Source organism: Rhamphochromis sp. 'chilingali', assembly GCF_963969265.1.
Source record: "Rhamphochromis sp. 'chilingali' genome assembly, chromosome: 5".
Lineage (NCBI taxonomy): Eukaryota > Metazoa > Chordata > Actinopteri > Cichliformes > Cichlidae > Rhamphochromis > Rhamphochromis sp. 'chilingali'.
This window is the reverse complement of record NC_137932.1, coordinates 23,341,216-23,360,559: the sequence shown is the minus strand read 5'-3', so window position 1 is coordinate 23,360,559 and position 19,344 is coordinate 23,341,216. Positions and strand designations below refer to the sequence as shown.

General features: G+C 38.9%; 1 protein-coding gene and 1 long non-coding RNA gene across 2 annotated transcripts; both read right to left on the bottom strand.

The window, feature by feature from the left end:
• Positions 1 to 603: 603 nt before the first annotated feature.
• btbd9 (BTB (POZ) domain containing 9) lies at positions 604 to 9,344 on the bottom strand. The gene is made up of 11 exons (XM_080883341.1): positions 9,205 to 9,344; positions 8,650 to 8,858; positions 7,516 to 7,879; positions 6,265 to 6,532; positions 5,899 to 6,118; positions 5,541 to 5,660; positions 4,521 to 4,630; positions 4,213 to 4,402; positions 3,788 to 3,895; positions 3,030 to 3,108; positions 604 to 1,585 (listed from the first exon to the last, which is right to left on the bottom strand). The coding sequence occupies exons 2-11, from the start codon at positions 8,832 to 8,834 to the stop codon at positions 1,385 to 1,387; spliced, it is 1,845 nt and encodes a 614-aa protein (XP_080739467.1). The 5' UTR covers positions 8,835 to 8,858; positions 9,205 to 9,344; the 3' UTR covers positions 604 to 1,384.
• Positions 9,345 to 14,293: 4,949 nt separating this feature from the next.
• LOC308396757 lies at positions 14,294 to 14,888 on the bottom strand. Its single transcript, XR_013971614.1, has 3 exons — positions 14,721 to 14,888; positions 14,541 to 14,627; positions 14,294 to 14,381 (listed from the first exon to the last, which is right to left on the bottom strand). It is a non-coding gene; the product is annotated as an uncharacterized lncRNA (long non-coding RNA).
• Positions 14,889 to 19,344: the final 4,456 nt, after the last annotated feature.

Sequence of the window (19,344 nt, the reverse complement as noted above, 5' to 3'; positions counted from 1 at the left end):
TATTTTTGTTCTCTAGTTATTAAGGAAGACTTATCAAACTAATGGGTAGTTGTCTTAAATGTATTGGGATGGTTAAAGAAAGCTTACAGAAACATCAGTGAGTCACCTAAGGTAGATAGGTATTTCAGGTTATGTAACAGCAAACAAAGGGTTTCCAACAAATGATTTTTTTTCTTCTTTTTAAATAACGTAAAAGTGCAACATCAGGACACAAAGAAAACACAGCACTGACACTTCATTAAAAAAAATGCAAAAAGAACTGAAATCAAAAACAACCCAGAACCACAAAGATTTTAAATTAATTTAACATAAACAGCAAGATACCAAATCCAGCACTCCAGTACTCTACTTCAGTCAGAAGACCCAAGCTACAACCCTTATTTCTGTATACTTGAGTAAAATAAAGTGCAGATGGAAGCTGCTCATGTGTCTACAGTATAAAGTTAAACTTCAGCAGCCCAAGTGCAGCCAAATTTGGTCCTCTAAGTCCCATTTCCCCCCCAAGCTAATTGATTTCCCTAATCGTGTGTGTGCGCCAACCTATTCAAGTGCTTAAAATATTAAATTAAGACACTCAGTTAAATCTTGGTTCGTTTTAGTGAGATCATTATTGAGGTATGAATTTTAGCTATAAAAAAAAAAAAAAGAAAAAAAAAAGAGAAAAGGTCACACTGCAAAGTTTAGATTGGGTGTCAAAGCCTGCTATCAAATACTCCACAGCTATTACTTAATATGCAGATAGATAATTGGATTAAATGCCATTTGGATAGAAATGTCACCTAATGCATTAGCTCGACAGCTTTGGCAGACCTTTGAACTATTTACTTCCAAAGTTTGAAAAATACTCAACTTCTACTCTGTTAGTTGTGATGGTATGAAAAGTGAGTAGAGTCAGTTTAAGACAGTTTCTTAAAAAAATAGCTTAACAACAGTACTTTCATTATTAATCGTACGATTAATGCATAAAATTCAAATACCACCCCCCCACCATGGACTTACTGCTCTTTGATAATACAGTATAAACATGTTTCAGTGTGTGCCTAACCTTTAGAGAAAGATTTCACCTTCATATTTTTTTTTAAAGGATAAAACTTGAGTCTTAGTTCCTAAAAAGTACCTTCATATAAACGCAGGAGATATGATATCTAATGTTGAGCTTCAAAACTGGGAAGACTGGAGCCCTAAATGCTGTTGCTACCAATACACCAGTCTCTAATGTTGCACATATGACAGACGGACTATGGATTATGACAAAGACGATCGCCTTAGCAGTGTTGTTGTAGCAGTGCTGTCTGAACAATGAAGGCTGTGCAAAATGGCGTTCTGAGGTCCCCCCCGCCCACCACTCTCCTTCCTCTCAACATCTTCCAATAAGGGGACGTTCTTAATGATGGGAAGAGGAAGAGGATGAGGAGGAAGAGGGCTGGGTGGGCAGCAGGCTGTGTGTGCGTGAAGGTCGTTGAGGTCGCTGCTGCTGTTGCTGCTGCGTAGTAGCTCCAGAATCAGAAGAATCCAAACCCGGGCTGCCTTCACTGACCTCGGTGTCCAGCTGGGCCGGACACTCAAAGTGCACGCAGTGGAACACCTGCAGAAAGATCAAGGTTAAATATGTAAAGGAGAAATCGATACACAAATGACTGTTTATCTCAGATACTGGACAAAAGTTAGTCTAATATAATAGATCATTATGGGAGTGACAATTAGCCACTGTGAGTTAACCCCTTTGATTGTTTTTGGTTTTGTTTTTTTAAACCATCACCCGGCTCATTTTACAATTACAAAATGAAAACAATTTCAGAAAAAATTGAAAATGAGCTTTATGGGCAGGAGTGCACATAAGTGGTCCACAGGTGCAACCACTTTTCTGAGAACACGCGCTTCTTTTCCGGTTCGGACTCCTTTTGACAAAGCAATTACTTTGGAACACCAAAGTAATTGCAAAGAACATCTTTAAGAGCTCTAAACAAATGTCTGTCCTCCTCCAGAAAATCTTATGTACGCAAATGCGCGTTGCAACTTCTTATCTGGTACGCATCTTTTATTTTGACAGCGAATGCACACCTGCGGACCACTTATGTGCACTCCTGTTTATGAGGATATTTGTTTTATGGAAGCAGCACAAAGCACTCATAAGGTACTGCTGTCTGAACAAAGACAGAAAAATCAGCTCCACCTACATGTTACCATGTGCAATTCACGTTACTGTAACTCCTCAACCTTTGGGCTGGAGAGAAAATTCAAATAGTTCCTCGTGTAGGTGGCCTGTATGGTACTTGGGTTATAAAGGGTTAATCATTCAATTCTGGCTGTTTCTCAGATGTTATGGGGCCACCCGCTACTTGCCAGATCTTCAGCCCCATCAGATCGCAGCATCCCTCTCTCTCTCTTTGTGACATGACGAGATAAAGAACCAATGGCCACGCTAACCAACATGACTCTGCGGTGCCCACATCCATAAAATGGACGGAAAGCTGTGTCCAAGTAAACTGGCACATAACCACCCAACTCAATGTCTAACTGTTTTCTGTAAAGGTGTGAGGATGTTAACTATCGAGGAAGAAGGCCACCGCTGCTAGCATTGCGAAGTTCGCCACACTCGACAAACTTGTGGGGGCGACGTCTGTATCAAAGGCAGAATCTGACTTTGGGAGGAAATCATTAACAGTTTCAACTGGCTCAAAAACACACAAAGAACATTAGCAGACAGTGTTTAACCTCAACTATTGGAATGTGCTAAATGTGGATCTTTTTTTGTCTTTAAATAACATGTATATTAAGTCATAATTTTTTTACATGGTTCAAGAGGAATTTTCTGTTCTTGTTTCTTTACTAACTTAGCTGATTGTAACAGCTACTTTAGCCACCCAGTGATTTTTGAAAAGTACTCTCTGTACAATTACTTGATTAAGCACAACTTATCAAAAGTTTGTTACAATGTAAAAAGAACTTTCAGCTCCTCTAAAGCTAAAGCATTCGAACAAAGAGACAGACGAATGAACACAGACGACCATTTCAAACCATGTTTTCACCTCATTAGCGGTGTTATGAGTCCCAACAATACGGATGAAGGAAGCAGGCTGCTTATCAAACTTCAGTGTCTGCCATGATCTGTAAGAGAAAGCAATTAAAAACAAACAAAAGAAAGATCCTGATTTATCTCTGGTTATTATCAAAGTTTCCAGAGAAGACCCTGAAAATTTTCTATGGACCTCAGGATCTGCTTCATAAGTGTTTGTCAATAACTTTTCATTTATGAATGTTCACATTCGGCTTAGAAGAGCAGCACCTACTTACACACGGATCTTCTGAAAATGAAAATAATCAAGAGTTCCAGGATTAGAAATAGATCTTTATAAGTATTTATTCTCAGACAAAGATGGAATCCAGATGGTTCAAGGTGACTATAATCAGACAGGCCTTTGAAAAGTGATTGTGAACACACAAATCAGCAAGTTTCTCTGCTGGGGTCGAGTTCACGGATTAGTCAAATTATGTAACAAGGAAAAAATTAATAGCAATCAAGAGTTTTTATTGAAAATAGTATTTGGAACAGGTAACACTGAGGTCTTAAAAGGCCTCTCGTTAAAGACTTCAGGTACATTTATTTAAACAGAGGCCGACTGCGGATCCTTCTTTCAATAATGCAGATTAAGCATGTTCTTTAAAGCCTTCATTTATTATAAAATAAAGGCTCTGATTCCATTTTTAACCATTAAAGACACTGGAAGAGCATCGGTAGCTTAAGGTGTGATTCAGAAAGTAAGAAAAGAAGAAGTGAACCACTTACCGACAAGCTACCCTGGTGCGGTCAATCATTTTTGTCCACTGCTGTTGGTTGGTGGAAACTTCAATGTAGTAACTGTAGGAGCGCTCATCGCAGTCCCACAGCAGCAGCCTGAACACATTTGTCTGTGTTAATGCTATTTTACCACAGATTTTTAAATGACTCCAATGATAAGAAGCTGTTGTTAATAACTTATAGATATTAGGTACAGTACATGCAGAATAAAATTCTCCAGCTCTGATCTCTCCAACAATTATTTCTTTTTCTTGTATACGATTCAACAGAAAAGCTTAAATAAAAGTTTGTCACTGGATGGAAACAAACACTTTATTGTAGCTGTGATGGAAACGTTTGATTTATTACAAGTAACACAATAATGACTTCATCACAGCTGCTGAGATTTGAACTCAAAGCTAGTGCACACTCACCTCAGTGATCCGATAGAATAGGGCTGAGCTAGCTGGATGACGATGGCCCCAGAGCCCAGCTGATGACAAGTGTATCCCGAGTCCCAGTCGTAGTTGCGGGTGTCACCGTTGAGCAAGGCATTTCTGCTGCGACTCACACCCTCGATGACGCTAGCGCAGGCAGCTATAGTGGCCACATTCTCACTGGGCACTGCAGACATTACAAGCAGGGTTAAAGGCTTAAATTACAAACATGAAACCCTTTCTATCTACACAAAGACACTGCAAACTACACATGCAGTGCAGACTGGCAGTATTTTGCTGCTTACCCACAAGCCCGTTCTCCAGGGTGAACGAGCGGTTGGTGAACATGCATTCAAAAGCCACGAGGTGGAAGACCTTGTTGACCGTGTTGTGTGTTCCTACAATACGAACATATCTGAAACACACAGGAAATAAATGAATGACTACATGAATAACAGGTTATATCTAAAAATCTTCAGATAAGCACAAGTACACTGACACTTTTTATTGCCTCTTATGTTTTTAACACCGCTTTAATTTTATTAATGCTCATCATCTGATTCCAGTGAATTTTATTGTATTTTATATTAATGAGACAGTTTTCCATCCAAATGCCTTTCTCTACAGTGAAGCGCATTTAGTACAATTTGGATTTTGTGAAGAGGAACAAAACTTCTTACAACATGGCCATGTAACACAAGAACACAAATATTAACACAAGCATTTGTTTTACAAAGTACCAATTAAATAAACATTCTTTTGACAACTCAGTTTCAGGTTTCTCTTTAGGTGGTGATATCAATTTCAAACAAGCATATCACTATACTTACTTATATTTTCACTTTTATGGTGAATTTAAGACGATTAGAGAAAGAATGATGGTGTAATTCCCATTACTGACAAGTTTTAGTCATATCTTCTGACATCCATTTGAATGTTTTGGCTCCATTATCTTTAAAAGGCATGGCAACACATTACTCAAAATCAGGAGTGTCAGGAACTTCACGTCAGTGTGTCTGGGAAGGACAGACCAGCTACTGGCAACAACACTATTTGAACTCAGCCAGCTCGAGAGGTATGCAAAAATACTTATGCTTCTGTCATCACACGGGCAAACAAGGCGGTTTGTACAAATTAACTAACTGTAGCAACCCAAATACACACCCTAATTGTACACGAGATTAAGGCAAGTCATGACAGAGCACAAATAAGCCCCTTGTGCAAAGCCAAAAAAATGGCAAAAATGGGATGGGATTTTATAGCTTAGGCCAGGGATTAATAAGCACTGGTATAACTGGAAGCCATATGATTTTGGTTTGGTTTACCTGCAAACCCGGGGTGCGAAGTACAGATTCTGCCACGAGCGGCAGAGATACTTGGAGTGGTCAACAACACGCACCCAGTCCAGCTCATCCATTGACACCTCGATGTAGTATGAGTAAGACCTGTAACAGTCATACAGGACACTAAGTATACAAAGCACCTCAGATTTAAGAGGGAGGTTAAAAATACAAGTGCATAAGAAATGAGTTTGACTCTATAATGTGCTTTAAAATACACATTTTGGTCTTTTTTTTTTTTATTAAGAAGCAGCACGTCTTATGTAGTCAGCTCTAATTGGCCCACACTCTGCTTGGACCTTTTTATCGTTTGTTTTATCAGGATGAGCAGAGAATATTTTACCGGCTGTCTCTGTCCCACAGCAGCAGGCGGATGTGGTTGATGATGGACGGTTGGCCCAGTTTGACCTGAATCCCAGCTCGGCCGTCCTCTTCGATCGGGTGTCTGGAGAAGCCGTGGTCCAGGTCGTAGTTCTGGGTGTCGCCGTCGAGCAGCGCTGACTTCAGCTCTCCTTTCACTACCTGAGCTCCGTATTTCATGGTGGCGATGTTCTCCTCAGGGACTGAAAACCAAGATTTGACACCATGAACGAAAGCACAAATTAATGCTTTCAAGAAGCAGATAAAAAACAAAAAATATTCACACATTACAGTTTTTAACTGCAGCTTGATGTGAACGCTAATCAAACAAAGGACAAAGAAGACTGACTGAGCATTCCCCGGTAGTTGAGGTCCATATTGCGGCTTTCAGACCGGGCCTTAATGGCGTCCAGCAGGTCATCTGGGCTCACGAGGCTAGACGGTCGCACCACATTCAGCATCTCGGTCAGAGTCATGAGGGGCAGCCGCACTGCAGACATCACCTCGTAAGTGTGCTCGCCATCCTCATGCTGCCGGCACCAGCGGCACAACGCTTGGAAGATCTCCTTCTCACTGGCAGCAAATGAGTCCCTCCTGACCACAGTCAGCAAAGCATTCTGCAGACACAGGTAATAAATTATTCAAGGGAAGGAAAACACACCAGAAAATTCACAAAATGTAGTGCTTATAGCTTATCTTGTTTAACCACATTTTATATTACTGTAATGGCTTTTTTAAAATTTAATCTGTAAAAAAGTAACTAAATTAAAACCTAACTGCCTTTAAGAAGATTCGAGGGGGTAATTCACCATCATGTGTGACCTTTCTGGGCTAAATTATGACATCACTGTGTAAAAGAGAACAAAGTGTGGCAGAATAATATAATAAAATTAATGAATATAGTTTTTTTTTCCTTCAAACTAAAATACAAGATGGTTAAAAACAGATAGAAGGCAGCTTAGTACTCATTTTACAATCAGACTGGTCAAAGAACAAAAACCAGGAAGATCAGAAGCCCTTTGATTATTTATTATGTGAATGATTTTAATAACACTGATTTTCAGGACTGCAACTTTCTTCTGTTTTAGGGTTCTGATGGACGCAGGAGTCTACATGTCTCTTTAGGGTTAAATAAAAAAAAGAAGGTTTAAGCCTTTAACAAAATCCTTTTTTTAACTGATAACTTATTTGATTTTACTTTTCTCAGCCACACACACTTCATTGTTATCCCTGCATATAACATATATAGCTGTTTTTATGTGAAAGTGACAACACTTTTCACTTAATATTTTATTACTGATACATGACTGATACAAGACTTGGATCCATACCAAAATAATAAATCACAATTAAAAATTAATAATTCATTTAAGATCACTTATGTATACCTTTCAGATATCTATAAAAATACATTTTTAACCTATGCAGAAGTCCTGCTTAGATAACAGTTGCCATTTGCTGAGCAGTGTTGACTGTCTTTTGTAGCTTCTGCTAACTACCACTAGAGGTCACTGCATCTACATTTTTAACAGAAATAAAGACTAACACAAGAATGAAATAATACCAAAACCTACTACAATTCTTCTTCCATCACTCTTACCTTGGAGAGCGTGAGGAAACCTTCAGAATTTAGCACTTCAGGTGCGTGTCTGTCCATGTAAGTACAGCAGGCTGCAGTGAGCGCGCTCAGAGAGTACAAGCTGGCCACGTCAAACACCAGACAGACATTGTTGGTATGCAGGATGGTGCGGAGGAAGTCAGATGTGGAATCCTCCAAAGGCTGGAGCCCGTAGCGGTGAGCCAAGCCCAGGAAGTCCAGTAGCACCTCTTCCCGGGCAGAACTGAGGCTGGCCCGGCCCGTGTACAGGTAGTTCAACAGCATTGAAAAGGCTTCAGCCCGAGTCTCCTCCAAACACACCTCCGCCTGCGGTTGTGACTCTTTCATCCCACCGTATAGCAGGGCCCTAAAAGGAGGCAGAATATGCAAAAGTTTACATTTTTGTTTTTTATTATTTTTTGCCATGAATAAAACCACGCAAAAAACAAAAGATCTAAATTCTGCTCATTGAATGAGATGCACTTTAGACAGATTAGATAGTCCTTTACACCAGCAGGATTCGATGGCAGTAGGGAACATAAGGTCTCTAGTTAAAAAACAGGAATGAGTTGTGGAACTAGTAAAAGATCAAAGTGACAATCGGGAGTGGAGTATGTTATGCTACACCCAGACCACAGTCCCACCATGCACAGTGTCAATAAGATCACAAGGACCACAAAAACATGGAAAAAGATGCCAGTGAGGCCCCAAGAAAGATGACTTGGACAATCAACCACTGTTGAACAGGCATTGTTCAGTGGAAAACATATTTCACACCTTATACAAGGTGGAAAAGCAAAAATAAAGTGATGCTACAGAGGATTAAAAAAGGTATATTTTGTATTAGACAGATTTGGGAAAGGAAGCTTTTGAATAATTTAGTCATTTTAAAAAAATTAAAGATATTTTTTTCCAACTAGGAGTTTGAAAAAACTTTGTGTTGTAAAATGATCAACAGGGTGAAACAACACTGCGCTGTCTTTTTTTTCTTTTCTTTTTTAAAAAAAATTGCCAGTTTGTCATCGTAACGTGAGTTTTTTTCGGTTAAAATTAGTATTTATGTTACTCACTATCAGGTGTTTCAGGACTGGAATTAAAAAAGGCGCCAACCTCTGGCTAAGAGGCATTTAACTTTACCTGAAGTAGTGACAGCGAGCTGCCAGGATGACCCTGTGCGCTGGGAAGCGCTTTCCCTCCACGATGAAGGTGACATCGCTGTACTCCTCTCCGAGCACCAGGGCTCCGAGCTGCTCCGACAGCAGGTGGATGTGGTCGATTTCCGACACGGAGGCCAGTGGACGCAGAGGGTGACTGTTGCTCATGGTCGACGGCTGTCAGAGTTACATCTGGCACAGGAATGCACACGTTAAAACGAAAGCAAAACAGGCAGTGACGGAAAAAAATTAACCTTATGTTAGCTGAAGGTAAATGCTAACTGGAATGCACTGAAGGAAAATGGCTTCTGTAATCAAACACCGCTGACGTCAAATCTCATATTTTTAAAGTGTACGTTAAAAACACTCAGTCAGCAAAGTAAAACGACAGCAGTGAAAATACGATGTGAATAAACAGCTAGCTCGGCTGTGTTGTTTACAGCCGCTGGTGTCGCGGATATTTTGACGCCTCGACTAATCGTTAGCTCGAAGCTAATTAATGTCTCTTTTCTCGCTTTAATCTGTGTTATAAACTTACTGAACAGCAACCATTAACTCCGGTATTGAGATAAAGTCGATCTCAAACACACAGTCGTTGTTATTTTTTCCAAAATGCAGGAAAAAATCAGCCGTTAACCCCCTAGCTCTTCCAACATTACACCAGCGGAAACCTCTTCGGGGGCAAAGGAAGAAACATCCGGTTCAGTTAAGATAGTTTCAAAATAAAGGCTCCCAACAAAGCGTGTGTATCATCACATTTAATAGTTTTATTTTCATATACTTGACAGTTACATTTTTAAACATTTTATTTAAAAAAACGTATTGAAAAACAAAAATCATGAGATCATACTGTACATGCATAAACACACTCAGAAAACATAAACATAAATACTGAAACATAAAAGATGCAAACTTCTAAGGAAAAAAGGAAAATAAAATTAACAATGTCAATCACTGATTCTAAAATAAAAATACTACATAGCAGCAAACTTCAGGGTGCACGGATTTATCGACTAATTCGAAAAAGTTGATTATAAAACATTGTAGAAAAATTCTATGCTTTGATGCTTCCTGTAATGCACGGCTATGTGTGCCGGTGTGTTAAAGATGTAGACGTGGGCGTTAAACTCACAGTTGCAATACAAACGTATTCAGGAGCATGTGAATAAAACGAGTGTTAAACAGAAACACGGAGAACACACCAGCAGCATTAATGATGACGCGGCCACAGTTTAACGTGGAGCTGGAGTCTGTTTACACACCGACAAAAGCAAAGAGCCGTTACCGAGACAGTGAGCTCAAACAGAGTGAAAAACGTGTGTATAGCGTCCAAAGGGAACCGTGTAGCTGCTCCATCCATCGCCCTTTATTTTACACTGTGTAAAATCAGCAGTTAGCCTCCAGCAGTTGTATTAAAATATTTAGATGAACTGTTAAGTTAACTTAGTCTGATATATGTTTATGTCAAGGACTGCGCTGGCAGACCGTGGGGATGTGGGGAAATAGGACCCAAAACTCAGGACTCTTCAGTGTAGACAGTGTATTTACTTGATATTATTTATATATTTTTTGCATTTAATACAATGTTTTCTTTAAAAATTTCAATTTCAATATGGCATATAAATATAATCAAAGGGTTTTGTTGGCAGGGTCTTTGTATGCAGTTAAACTTTAAAACATTGCATTTTCTAAAATGTAAACCAATGAGCAGTTTATTCTGAAAGATGTCTGTTTTTCTCTCTTTTGAATAATTAGAATAGAATAGAATAGAATAGAATAATCCTTTAATTGTCCCACAAGGGGAAATTTGGTTGTAACAGCAGCCAGAAAGACACGTATACAAACAAACAGTACACAGGACACAGAACAGAAACATACACAATTTTTCTTACATATTTACATATGGACAATGGTTACTATAAACAGAGTACTGTAAATTGTTGTAAATTTACAGTAAATTATTATTGGCCATTAATAAAACAAAAGCATTTCTTATCCGATCACTCGATTAATTGATGGAAAGATAGCTGCAGCCCTAACATACTTTAAAGCTAATTCTGAGACTTTTAATATTAACTATTACATTTTAGTAATAGAAATAATAGAATAAAATAATAAAGGGCTATAGAATTCCAAACAGTCTGACCATAGTCACTAATTTTCATGATCTATCATAAGTGACCCTGTGAATGTGCATTCTGTAGGCTGTTCAACAACAAAGAAAGCAACTAAGGCAATAATTGAGACATTTGATATTGCTGTGTTCATTTTAGGCATAATGAGGACAGATGATAAACATATCCCCTATGAATTCCAAATTAAAAATTAATATTAATCCACAAAAATTATGCCATTTTACCTGCAGGTGGCATCACAACACGCTGAAACAGACATACCGCTCATTTCATTGTGTCTCATGGAAATGTCTCCAAAATAACAGAAAGGCCTAATCTATCTGCAGTGTTACTCATGTGTGCATGTAACTTCCTTCTTACTTCCTTATGGTGACATGATTCATATGGCCTTTTGATTTTCAGAGTTTCATTCATTCAGTCATTTTACTTCTTTTTTTTTTCTTAATTGCCTCCATCTCGCCCCATCCCAAGCATCCTCTTCTGTCACACCAATCCCCTGCATGTCCTCCTGCACTGCATTCCTAAATGTCCTCCATGCAACATTATTTATTCTGTTCTTGTAAGTCTTATATCCCTGACCCAACCCATGATTCCATTTCATTTCCCCTTTAAATATTAACGGAAATAAGACAAAACGGTTATATCATTATACACGTTAATATCTATTTTTTTTAAAATCCGTTTTCATAAATTACTGCCAATTTACAGGGACTCACACAGCTGAGTTGTTGCTTCCTCTTTTTAAATTGAGGAAACCCAATTTTCTTAAAGATGAGAAGCTTTTTCACAGAAGCAGCAATCTGATGTTTAAGTTCTCTTTTTCTTTACTTGATGGTAGCATAGAGGCTGCTGGCATCCGTGGAGGAAGCTTTAACAGTGGCGTAGGTAACTGTCTCACCTTCATCACTGTCATTTTTACCCCGAATCTGGAAGCACACAGAGCACAGGATAGTTCACCAGATGTAACACAACACAGTGAAAACATCATTTATAAATGCACCAATGAAGCTGAAACTCTGATCATATACATTACTTTGTTTTTATTGTGGGTCTTGTTGGCATAGGTGATGGAGGCGTAGGAAACACCATCTTCTGGATCCACCTACACAGTGAAGAGTGTTACTACTACTTTTAGCTTACTGCAATTACACATTCTTGAACAAATTGAAACAACAGCTGCTCTGGGTGTGGTGTGGGCAATCTTACTGTTTCCTGGCTGGTTTCTGGTGCACACTTAGTGACTGCAGGGTTTGAGGTCAGGCCCTGAAGAAATAAATATGTAAGAACTGATTTAATTCTGGTCTCTGAAGAATTTAAGCATCACTCGTCTAGTGTATGCGTTACATCTCCGCAGCTTTTAAGTTGCGTGAAATATAAATATATACAGTGGGGCAAAAAAGTATTTAGTCAGCCACCGATTGTGCAAGTTCCCCCACCTAAAATAATGACAGAGGTCAGTAATTTGCACCAGAGGTACACTTCAACTGTGAGAGACAGAATGTGAAAAAAAAAAAATCCATGAATCCACATGGTAGGATTTGTAAAGAATTTATTCGTAAATCAGGGTGGAAAATAAGTATTTGGTCAATAACAAAAATACAACTCAATACTTTGTAACATAACCTTTGTTGGCAATAACAGAGGTCAAACGTTTACTATAGGTCTTTACCAGGTTTGCACACACAGTAGCTGGTATTTTGGCCCATTCCTCCATGCAGATCTTCTCGAGAGCAGTGATGTTTTGGGGCTGTCGCCGAGCAACACGGACTTTCAACTCCCGCCACAGATTTTCTATGGGGTTGAGGTCTGGAGACTGGCTAGGCCACTCCAGGACTTTCAAATGCTTCTTACGGAGCCACTCCTTTGTTGCCCGGGCGGTGTGTTTTGGATCATTGTCATGTTGGAAGACCCAGCCTCGTTTCATCTTCAAAGTTCTCACTGATGGAAGGAGGTTTTGGCTCAAAATCTCACGATACATGGCCCCATTCATTCTGTCCTTAACACGGATCAGTCGTCCTGTCCCCTTGGCAGAAAAACAGCCCCATAGCATGATGTTTCCACCCCCATGCTTCACAGTAGGTATGGTGTTCTTGGGATGCAACTCAGTATTCTTCTTCCTCCAAACACGACGAGTTGAGTTTATACCAAAAAGTTCTACTTTGGTTTCATCTGACCACATGACATTGTCCCAATCCTCTGCTGTATCATCCATGTGCTCTCTGGCAAACTTCAGACGGGCCTGGACATGCACTGGCTTCAGCAGCGGAACACGTCTGGCACTGCGGGATTTGATTCCCTGCCGTTGTAGTGTGTTACTGATGGTGACCTTTGTTACTTTGGTCCCAGCTCTCTGCAGGTCATTCACCAGGTCCCCCCGTGTGGTTCTGGGATCTTTGCTCACCGTTCTCATGATCATTTTGACCCCACGGGATGAGATCTTGTGTGGAGCCCCAGATCGAGGGAGATTATCAGTGGTCTTGTATGTCTTCCATTTTCTGATGATTGCTCCCACAGTTGATTTTTTCACACCAAGCTGCTTGCCTATTGTAGATTCACTCTTCCCAGTCTGGTGCAGGTCTACAATACTTTTCCTGGTGTCCTTCGAAAGCTCTTTGGTCTTGGCCATGGCGGAGTTTGGAGTCTGACTGTTTGAGGCTGTGGACAGGTGTCTTTTATACAGATGATGAGTTCAAACAGGTGCCATTCATACAGGTAACGAGTGGGGGACAGAAAAGCTTCTTACAGAAGACGTTACAGGTCTGTGAGAGCCAGAGATTTTCCTTGTTTGAGGTGACCAAATACTTATTTTCCACCCTAATTTACGAATAAATTCTTTACAAATCCTACCATGTGAATTCATGGATTTTGTTTTTCACATTCTGTCTCTCACAGTTGAAGTGTACCTCTGGTGCAAATTACTGACCTCTGTCATCATTTTAAGTGGGGGAACTTGCACAATCGGTGGCTGACTAAATACTTTTTTGCCCCACTGTATAAATAACATGGGAGCGTTGAAACATCTGCAACAAACTTTTTTTTAAATCCAGAGTTTAAATAGATAAAATGCAACACAACAGTCACACAATACACACCATATTTGAGGCCTTTAATATAATCTTTTTTGCAGTCAGAGAGAAATTCATCAGTTAGCAGGTTGTCATTTGAAGCATTAATAACTATAAAAGCAAAGCAAAAATGCTTTGTTCCCTCTTTCGTTCCTTTTCCTGATCTTTTGCTGCAAGAACCAGTGAGTTTTAATACAAAACCATTAACACTGTTTATCTTGCTGCATTGTTTCTCATCTAGAGAATACAAAATGTCTAAAAAAAAAAAAAAATTTCAACTCACAGCATTTCCATTTGCTTCTATTTTGTTCCCTGAAAAGATAAACAAACAAACAAACAAGGTTAGATGCTTCTCCACAAAGAAAATTCAGCCTTATTCAGATTTCTCACTAAGAGACATTTAATTTAATTTATCTCACCTTTGAGTCTCTTCAAACAGATTAGTTTCACAGCCACAATTAAAACTGCAACTAAAATGACAACCACAAGGATGTACGGCCACACCTGATCTGCACCTGAATACAAAAATATAAAGTATTTAGTTACACTAAATATTTTAATTATCTGAGATAATTTAAAACAAATAAAAAACAACATGTGCTTTAAAAAATGATAGATTGACATTCAGTTATTAGGAAAAGCAGAAAAGAAAACAAACAAATGACAAAACTCACCTGGGATACTAGGTGCGTATAATGTTGTTGCTGATGTTGTTGTTGCTGATGTTGTTGTTGATGATTTTGCTGTTACTGCTTCTTTACCTGAAAAAGAACAAAATTCAGCCAGGTGTTTATTGTGTATATCAGTTTAAAAGGATTTTGAAAAGTTCTTCAGAATCTCTCCGGGTTTCTTACCTGATGACTGAGTGCTGAAGGTAAAAAGCTGCTCTTTTTTTTCTTCTGTTGTTACGCTACAGTTAAAGTCACAAGTTGATATATGAGTGTATGCATCATTCAGAAAAGTCACAGCAGCAGAGCAGGAAGACTCCGATGTTTTTAAATTTGAGTAATATCTATCCAGAGCTTCACTGATATGGATCCACTTCACTTTGTGTTTGCACCGTTCATATGTCCACACAGAGCAGTTTAAAGTCACCTCATCAGCTTTCTTGTGTTCAGTCACTGGTGAAGATGAAATTCAAGAGAAATACCAAATAAATATAAGTTTCCTTTTTTCAAAATTTAACTTGTCAGCATGTTGTTCTAACAGGATGGTTTGAGCTCAAAATATAGTGTTGCAAATACTCACTGCTAACAACAGACAGATAAACCACAGCATCTGAACCTTGCTGTCTCCCTGGATTGCCTCTAAACTGTCTGCAGGTGTAACGACCAACATCCTCAGCTGTGACCTTCTTTATAACCAGTGAGCATTCTGCTGTAACACTCAGTCTGTCTGATTTGGCTTTTTCTTTGATTTGTCCAAGATTAATCAGCTCTACTGTTGGTGTGCCTCTTGAATCAGTGAAGAGCCAGGTGGTAGTGTCACAGTTGTGATGATTGTTGATCACGTTTTTACAAGGCAAAGTGACATTATCGCCATCTCTGACAGTGAAGGAGAGCAAAAGATCTCCACTTAGTGCTCCTGAGGATATAACAGAGAATCGAAAATGTTACATTACACGAGTGCAGATAAGTTACACACTTAACATGTATTTACTTTTCATTTAATCTTTGTTTGCTTTGGTGAAATAAACAGCATCGCTGTCTATGCTACATAAAGATTCCATAAAGCAAAATTAGAAAGAAGAGTTTAAAAAAAACCCCTTCTCTATTGTACATATTTCTTACCTGTAAACTGCAGTATGAGTATAAAAGGCACAGCCATTTTAATCCATCTAGATTGAACCGCCATGTCTCTCAGTCTCGCTTTTCTTCTTGAGCTTCTGAAACACAAATGTATCTTTTTCCTGTAACTGTGGAGCCATGACTTCCTCATCATGACTTTCAACATTCTTTTCTTACATTTCTGCCGTTATTCTTATGTAACCGCTTTCATGTTCCCTATTAATAAAGAGCTACAGTTAGTATTAAGTTTACACTGACCTGCTGTATCTGGAATGAAAATTAGTGAAAACATAGAAAACACACTTTGAGTTTCTGTGCTAAGTGTATTTAATTCAACTCCCAAACATGTTTTTAACCTGTCTACACTTTGCTGTAATTACATACAAACTTGAATGAATGTATTTATATTTATTTTCACATAAGTGTAACAGAATAAGGTTTATTACTACACACAATTATCATACAAAATTCAAAAATATATATCATGAGGGTACTTTATTTTCATACTTTACACACGCACGCACGCACGCACGCACACACAGTGACAGTTTGTTTTCAGTGTTTAAATGACTGGTTATCAAACAGAAACAGCTGATATCACATGTGGCCTTTGTCACGTGTGCTTGTGTTTAGAGCAGTTGCATCACATTAGATCGGTACCTCCCCTGCTTTATTTTGAGCCTACAGCACCCTCTGCTGGACAATAGAACTCGTTACAACAACAAACCTGGCAAAAGCAAAAGTCAAGATTCAAAGATTCAAAGTGTTTATTGTCATGTGTACAGAAGAAATAGCATTTCTCTGTGCAATGAAATTCTTCCTTTGCTGTCCATAAACAAATGCCAAATTAGGTTGAAGGAACAAGATAAATAAGGATAAAAATAAGACAAGACATTAAGATAAATAAAGATAAACATAAGGATAAAAATAATGAAAGATAAATAAATAAGTACAAAAGTAACTACGTGAAGACAAGTGAGGTATGCAGATGTCGATGTAGATGGATGTATAATGTATTTATGGAAATACAGTGGGTTGAAATAAAACGTAACATTATATTATTACTTTAAATAAAAGTGGGGAACTTGATCCTAAAACTAAACTTTTTTTTATTCTTTTATACAATCTGACAGAGTTAAACTAGTTATCAATTATATATATATATATAAAAAAATGAGGGCACTTGTAATTTAGCTATTCTGTGACAGATGTTTCTTACTTTTTGGTTTGTTGATTAGAGGCGGTGTTCATGGTGTAGCTGATGGAGGTGTAGGGAACAGCATAATCAGGATCAGCCTGCACAGTGAAGACAACATAAAGATTGCTCAGTAATGTGTAAAATGTAGAATCAACATATAAGAGAACAAGTACTAGTGGTCAGTAAAGTCAAAGTTATTCAGATTTCTTAACTCGTCTTGTGTAACCCCAACACTACGGATGGTGAGGATGTGCCACAAGCACTTGTTTATGAAGATCTGTATCTTGCTCGTAATGGGGTTGGTCATCCGTCACGTCTTGGACCCATACAGGAGGACTCCTTTCATATTGGTGTTAAAGATGCGGATCTTGCTGCGCTGAGATAAGGCTTTGGAGTTCCAGATGGGTCCCAGGACATTGAATGCAAGCCTTGCTTTGTTGATCCGGCTCCTAACGTCTTCATCTGCGCTGCCATCGCTGTTGTCTACACTTCCTAGGTAGGCGAAGCGGTCGGTTTCCACTAAGTCTTCTCCCTGTAGCTGCAGTGGATGTTTTTGTCGGTTGTTCAGCTGCATCACCTCTGTTTTTCTAAATTTGATCTTCAGGCCAGTCTTTTCTACCTCCTCAACGAGCCGGGTAAGCTTGGACTGTGCATGTTGCTGCTTATGGCACAGAAGGCTGACGTCTTCTGCAAAATCCAGGTCCTCCAGCTGTTTGGTGAAGGTCTACTGGATATCAGTAATGCTGCCTTCTGTGGTTCTTCTCATGACAATCAGGAAGAGTGTCAGTGACAGCATGCAGCCTTGCCTCACTCTGGTTTTCACTGCAAAGTGGTTGGTCAGTTTTCCGTTGGGGGTGATCTGGCAGGATGAGTCTTTGTATAGTTGTTTGATGATCTTTTTGAGCTTTTGTGGGATTCCATAGTGCTGCATCAGTTTTCAAATGGTCTCCCTGTTGAAGGCTTTTTCAAAGTCGATGATGATTGTGTACAAGGGAGACTGCCATTCAATAGACTGCTTGATGATGATGCGCAGAGTGGCTATGTGGTCTGTACATGATCTGTCTTGTCTAAATCCTGTCTGCTCTGATCTGAGTCTCTTGTCCAATGCCTCCTTCAGTCTCTCCAAGATGATTCTGGTCAACACCTTGTTGGGGATGCCTTTCCATTTTTCAAGGACTTGATGGCTTTGGTGATCTCTGCCTTGGTTGGTGGACAGGTGTTGATACAGAGGGGCTCTTTTGCTGGTGGTATGTCAGGGACTGTTTGCGGTGTTGGTGGATTCAGGATCTCTTCAAAATGTTCCACCCATCTTCTTCTTTGTTTCTTGTTCCTTGTGATGGTTTTCTCACTCTTGTCCTTGACTGGCTTACTTGGGTTGAAACTCTTTCCTGACAAGGTCCAGGTGATCTCATACACTCCCTTCATGTTGTTCTGCTTGGCTGCTGTTTCTGCCTCTTCTGTCATACTGTGCACAAATTGTCTTTTGTCCCGTCTGGCACTCTCCTTCACTTCTCGGTTCACTTCACAATATTGTGCTCTGAGGTGTGTTTTCTCCTGATAGTCTTGACATCTGTTAATTTTGTGCTTCACCTCCTTCCTCTTAGGATTATTTTGTTTAAATAATCTGTTGAAAATCCTGCAGCTCTATCAGGAAATAAATAATAAATCAAATATAATTTACTATGGCGTAGGGTAAGTTCATTATTCCTAGTAAAATAAAATATGACTGTATTCATCACTGTAACTTTACTGAAAGACTCTTTTCACTGATTTTCATGAAGAAAGCAGAATATGAACAGCGGCCTCTTGCGCCAAAGTCCAGCATCTGATTGTTGCTCTGTAGGAACATCAGACTTACCTCCCTCTTTCCTTCTTACACATCACTACATCTCTACATGATGTTGTCTACTGAATGCAAACAATTTAGTTTTTTAAATTTTACTTATTCTTGGAAAGAAAACTTTAGTATACTTATTATTTTAGCCTGTTTTCTTTTACTTGTTCGGCGTTAGTGATCTGATCATAGCCAAAGTAATCCATCACCGACCACTGATAGGCGCAGGGTACTGTTCAACACTGACCAGCGCTGTTTTATCTTTTGGGGACACTCTCCAAGTAAAGGAATGGAAGTGACATCATCTTAAAATTACATCACACATTTTTTTTTTGTTTTTAATAACAGGATGAAGTTATTGTAAGAATTAAACTTCAAACACATGGATTATCTTTAGGCCGTTTTATTGTAACACTGAGGGCTGAGGAATTTCAAATTCCCGTGTATGATCTGTACATATGGTTTTTGACAATAAAGCTGACTTTGACTTTGATTAGTTACTTTTCCAATATACAGGTAAAATGAGCCACAAACTCAGTTTAAAAACAATTTCTTTAATTCACAATTACTCAGATTCAAAGTAAAATATTACAGAATACAAAATTAAAATAGATAAATGATGTTATGCAAATTAAGCAGCTCAACACAGAGATACTAAA

What these genes read in the sequence shown, in the direction of transcription:
- btbd9 (XM_080883341.1), bottom strand. Translation starts at nt 8,834, where the DNA reads ATGAGCAACAGTCACCCTCTGCGTCCACTGGCCTCCGTGTCGGAAATC. An exon ending in CTGTGGGACAGAGACAGCCG is followed by an intron (nt 5,661 to 5,898) that starts GTAAAATATTCT and finishes TGACTGTTACAG; the next exon opens with GTCTTACTCATACTACATCG. An exon ending in CCTGGAGAACGGGCTTGTGG is followed by an intron (nt 4,403 to 4,520) that starts GTAAGCAGCAAA and finishes TAATGTCTGCAG; the next exon opens with TGCCCAGTGAGAATGTGGCC.